We start from the raw sequence: 6,000 nt of genomic DNA on the forward strand, positions 1-6,000 counted from the left end.
CTTAAATTGAATAGCTTTTAAAAAACTAGGAAATCATTGCACTGAGTTGCAACCCCATCAATTTGATTAATTTGAGCAGTTTGTTTTTAGATTAAGTCTGTAAATAGAAATCATGCGGTAGTACCATCTATGAAATTCATAGATGGGGAACACTGCTTTTACTTATCCAATTTTATTTTGAGAATTCAAATAACTAATTGGTATTGATCAATTCATTTTTGTTGTAATTTACGATATTTCTCTAAATCCAATTCTATTATACTTTTAAATTGGTAAATTAAAACAAATAACTATGAAATAATTGCAAAAATTGTAATTGATCTTAGCTCTTCATTGTGTTACTGTTACTATTTTTCTCGTTTTAAGTGGACTCAAATAACTGAGTCGAGGTTCAGGCCACAAAGGTCCATTGCCTCCACCCAAAATAAAAGAAAGAAAGAAACATAGGGAAGACTAATTGATAGTTTTCTCGCCATTACAGTGTATTATGCGAGCTTTCGGGCACTATCTTTTCTAACTATATTCTTCAGCTCAAAATTCAGCTTATGAAATACGTTCAGGTAGTATCTAATGCTGATCGGACATTCTTCTCTTGGACGCACTCTGTTTCAACTGCAAAGATAATTCCGTAACGAAGTAACCGAATATTTCGGGAGGAAACCGTCGTCCTTCTTTTTGGCTAGCAGACAAATTAGAGGAAAACGCCGCAAAATAGGGACGAGATACCTCAGATAAAACCAAACAACGCGGAAAGCCAAAAGAAAAAAAAACAACCAAAATTGTAGATTAGAAAGAATTAAAAATCTAAAAACCAAACAAGACAAAAAACCAAGAGTAATGACAAACAAATAAAATGCAAAATTAGTGAAATTAAAATTCCTAAGCTAAAAAACCTAATTCTAGGAGTGAGCCACTCACCAATGTCTACGATTGGCAAAAACCAAAGCTCTCGTTCGGCAATGGTGAATGAAAAAAGTTTTATTTGCGAAGCAAGCAAACGCAATTAGTTACATGGGGAAGCTACGCCGTATGTCTTCTAATTTTAATCAGTGCTTCTTGTGTGCAGGTCCTTTTGCATCTGACGGGTTGAGGGCGCAGCATTTCATTCTAAGAAAGTGATACAGGATTTATCTCGGGAATGAATAAACTATCAGTTTTTCGTTTGAGGGAGCCAAAATACGAATCACTTATTCTCAGGTCACCAGTATCTCTGGTCAAAATTAAAGATAAATTTTGGTATTTGTACATCTCAAAAACCTCTCTTTAATACCGAGTCACACGTTTATCCTCCAAAATCAAACTGGATTGATTAAATAAAACATTATGGTGAAGATGGTAATAAATGTGTTCTGCGATGGCTAAGCCTCAATTTTCAGGTTTTTCTTTTTTTCGAGGGCATTAGCATTTGAATTAACAGCGCTGAATTATTCTGTCCGTAAAGCGCTGTTCAGTCCTTCCGATATACCACAGGCAGTAAGAGTAAGAAATTTGTGAACTTTTAGTTTTACCAAGTTTGTTGTAAGCGGATATGTTCTTTTTCTTTAGCTCTCTGACGATGTGGTCTGAAACCTCTGTTAGGTGAGGGATCCCGAGATAAATTGACTTTTCCTTTTGATCTGCGTTATCTGCGTCTATTTTTGTTGAACTTTAATATGCTCTTGAATCAGGATTTATTAAACTGATACCCATTCCCAATTAAAACATCTCTGAGGTGGTCAGGCTCTGAATCGAGGCAACATGGCAACATGGCTAACCAAAAATCTTTAGAGTAAAACAAACTTGTCAATCCCTCTTATTTGTGAACACGGCTACGTCGCTCTTTCTAGGATCATATCGCAGTTTATTGGTTTGTGACCATACCTGAACTTTAAAAATTGTTCCGTATATGAAGGGTTGTCCCATCCTCAACGCCTCGCTCTTTACGCTAAAGTTTTTTATTGTTTTAAAAAAATAGAGTTGTGAGTAAGAGTCAAACTTTAGCGTAAAGAGCGAGGCGTTGAGGAGGGGACAGCCTCTTTCATATACGGAATAATTTCTGTTAGTTTTAAGTTTTAATGTCGCTCCTTACTTTCAGTTAAAAAAAATGTTTTTTTTATTTAATTTTTATAAGTTTTTGAATTTATACAGGTTTTGATTTTGGCTCACCGTACATGTATAATTAAGACAAAATTTGCATGTTAATTTTACTTTTATTTGGTTAAATGGCTTTCTCGAAAGTTGTTTAATTTTATTTACAAACGTTTTTATTAGTAATAAATGTACGTAACTTACGAATTAACTTACGTAACGAACTTCTATGTTCATATATTTTTAATACGTATATTAGGGGGTTTTCCCCTAGTCAATACCTCGCTCTTAACGCTAAAGTTCGAATTTTGTTCCAATTCTTTAAGAATGACCCCTTACTCACAAAGGCTGTTTATTAGAATAAATAGCTCTTATAAAAGTACTAAAAAAACCTTTGGCTTAAAGAGCGAGGTATTGAGTTGGGGGCGAACTCAATCATAAAGGTAATAATTTCTGTTCGTTTAAGTTTTGGTGGTGATCCATGCTTTCAGCTGAAAAACATGTTTTTTTTTAATTAAATTTCTAATCGTTTTTTTTAAATAATGCTGGAAAATCCGGCGCCCCCTTCATAGCAATGTCCCTTCCCCCATGGAAAGACCCCCCCGCATAGCCCCCCGACCCCCCCCCCCCCACTACCATAAAAAAAACTGAAAACGTCTGTATACTTTCCAATAACCTATAGTATATGTAAACATTAGATAAAGTTCATAACTTTCAGCCCTCCCCCCGGGGACTTTTGGGATTAAGTCATCCTAAAAGACATAGGTATTATATTTTCGACCATGCTGAACAAAATGGCTATCTCAAAATTTTGATCGGGTAACTTTGGGAAAAAAATGAGCGTGGGAGGGGGCCTAGTTGTCCTCCCACGATATTCTAGGACTACTGGGTCGATACGATCACCCCTGAGAAAAAAAATAAATAAAAAAATAAACACGCATCCATGATCTTCTGGCAAAAAATACAAAATTCTACATTTTTGCAGATAGAAACTTGAAACCTCTACTGTATGGTTCTCTGATACCCTGAATCTGATGGTGTGATTTTCATTAAGGTTTGTTTAACTGTTAGGGGGTATTTCCCCCTTTTTTCGAAAATCAGGCAAATTTTCTCAGGCGTGTAACTTTTCATGGGTAGGACTAAACTTGATGAAACTTATATATTTGAAATCGGCATAAAAATCTGATTCTTTTGATGTATCTAATGATGTCAAAATTCCATTTTTTAGAGTTTCGATCACTATTGAGTCTGATTGCTTGGAATTGTAAGGTTTTTTTGGTTTTTTTTTTGCTAGGCTCCATTCAATATTTTTCACTATCTTTCTCACTTGAATTTATATTATTTTTGTTCTTTTCTCTTGCAGTAATAAAAATGACGGAGACCGATCAGAAACTGATTCTGAGGGAAGTAGTCAAAAATCACAAATTGGCAAAGACTTTGAAATTGTTGACAAAGAAGAGGGAGCCGCCTGACCTTCAATCAGATTCCTTATTCCAATCGAATTTTTTTTTAGTTCATAATATATATTGTTTGTTCCTTGTTGAGCTTAGTTGGTAATGGACAAGATTATATGACTTTTGACAGTGATCAGCTTTCTTATGTTTCTTTTTTGTCCCTGTCTTCATTTTCATCTCTTATGCGTGTCTCTCCCTCCCTCTCTGGTGTTTAATCTTTTTGTGTTGAAGCATAATTTTTACATCGACTCCAATTGTATTGACAGTTACGCTAAATCCGACTCTACTACAAGGGGATATCAACAGAATCTCGTTCAGAAATAGGAATTACTTCAAGGAACTTAATGAGAAATTGGATTCGATAGTGAAATGCCTATTTCTTGAAAAAAATCGACTGCGATGATAGAACGCCAAACAGTTCTGGCTGGTACTGATATGGACTCGAACCAGATCATGTACTGACTAAATATCGGCTGTTTGATTTTTTTTCTACATAGGTTTTATAATAGTGTCCATAGTTTTCTGACTTGGCAAAGTATGTTCACGGTTTAACTTGCTTTCAAATGTTCCTTTCTTCGGGAAGTAAAAGTTCTTCTAGACCAATTTCTTCCGGTTTTTTCATACGAGTTTCTTTTTGCAAATCTATTACGCTTTTTGGTCCAAAAAACAGTATTCTCGGTCGACAAAATTGCAATCAAACCGTTCATGAATCGTAAGTAAAGAGCGACCCTTGTAAATGCACTGTTTATCTTTCAATAAGTTTTCCTCAGAACAAGTTCTGGGCCTAACTAAAATATCATTCTTGAGCCACCAGGTATATAACATGCGATGGAAATATTGAAAAATATACAATGCTCGCAGGACCAGCTACCCATGAAAGACTAGGCGATCAGGTCCATTTACTTAGTAAAATATTTACCTTGGTTTTTGAGATCCTCTTTTTCCTTTTTACGTCTTCGTTTTGTACTGCTGGATTGATTAAAATTTGTGATAAAGTTGGTGCGTAGTGCTATGTACTGCTTCATTGTGTAGGTATGTTTAGTACTCTAGCAATCTCGTTATATGATTTCAAGTGTATTTATTACAAGGAATAAAAGGATAAGGTTTTTTTTACAAGAAGTATTCACTTTTTATCAGTCATGTTTACACCCGCGTCGTACGCTTATTGATTACTAAAGACAAGTCGTTTTTTTTTCTTCTAGTGTAAATGCAGGTTTCAGAAAGGTAAAACCTGGATATCCTGTTAGTTTAAAACTATATTAGAAAGTTATGTGAAAACAAGTTCAACAAGGAAAACAATTTATTCCCTGCCGAATCTAGGCCAGACCAATGATGATGGGCGCCCGAAAAATGGTCGGTAGAAATTTTATTCTTTATTCTAAATTGACACTGACGTTCATATGATAAGGAAAAATTCGTAATTTTTATTAAAACCTATTTTTAATTTGAAAATATCTGAACTGGTTGAATGACTAAGCGTTGGTCTTGCTTTTGGATTGCCGGAGCCAAGCTTTCTATTAGGTACTTGTGATTTTGATATTACTTTAAACCTAGTACCAGTAACATGAAATCAAGACGTTTTTACCCCTCTGGACATATATTAGGTCTATTCACACATGAAAACCCCGATCTTCCAATATTTTTTTCTTTTGTTTGTTCACAATTACGAAGTTTTTAGGGCAGTGCCACATTTTCATCAGTGTTGCGACGCTGAACCGTGAAAAAAAACAAGCAAAACTTATTAGTTGAATTTGACAAGGAATTTCTTCCGTAACAATTCAAGTATTAACATCCCCAAAACAACTACACCTTATTTAGCTGTTTGATTCTGTAATGTTTTAGCTTTTTCTTGACCCATGTTTCTTTTTTAAGTTTGGTGCTCGCTACTATTCATAACTGCATATTGAGGTATTTTTCATTAGAACCGACTTCGCGATTTCTCCAAAGTTTTGAAGATATGTAGGGTAACGTGAATTCCGTCTGCACCAATCGCGTTAAATTCTTACTGTCCTTGGTACTTTGAAAAGTTGAACAAAATAGACCTGGGGGATACTTGATCACCGTTCATTGAAGCAGTTGAACTGACAACGTTAGACGTTCAAGTGCTTAATTTTCGTTTTTACTGCGCGGTGGACGTTTATGAGGCCGTTCGGCGTTCTTTAGTAAAAACAGGAATTAAGCTTGAACGGCTAAAGTAGCGTGGGTTTTCTAAATTGCATTCAACTGGGGGGGGGGGGATAATTTTTTTTTTTCAAGAGAAATACCAAAAAAGGCATTTCCCATAAAAAAAAATATCTTCCAAATGGTTTTTTTTCAAAGTTCAAGGAGGAGGGGGTGTCCTCCTGCAATTGGTGCCAATGTTGGACTGTAGATCTAAGCCTAAAATTGTATTCAGCAAGCTCAACTACTTTCTAAGATAGTAAAAAGGCCAGGAGTAATATTCCAACAAGTGATAGAACCAAGTTTAATCTATGTTAGG

At 35.2% G+C, this 6,000-nt stretch overlaps 1 protein-coding gene across 3 annotated transcripts in view; it reads left to right on the forward strand.

The window, feature by feature from the left end:
* Positions 1–4,516, forward strand: part of LOC148956658 (translocation protein SEC62-like) — a 78,936-nt gene extending 74,420 nt beyond the window's left edge. For all 3 annotated transcript variants that reach the window (XM_089086506.1, XM_089086520.1, XM_089086515.1), the window contains one exon: positions 3,431–4,516. In XM_089086506.1, the coding sequence (XP_088942632.1) occupies positions 3,431–3,539 (109 nt within the window). In that variant the 3' untranslated portion in view covers positions 3,540–4,516. The remainder of the gene's footprint in view (positions 1–3,430) is intronic.
* The last annotated feature ends 1,484 nt before the right edge of the window (positions 4,517–6,000 follow it).

The sequence above is a fragment of the Artemia sp. Qi Xiang Cuo genome, chromosome 1 (genome assembly GCF_049724085.1).
Source record: "Artemia sp. Qi Xiang Cuo chromosome 1, ASM4972408v1, whole genome shotgun sequence".
NCBI lineage: Eukaryota > Metazoa > Arthropoda > Branchiopoda > Anostraca > Artemiidae > Artemia > Artemia sp. Qi Xiang Cuo.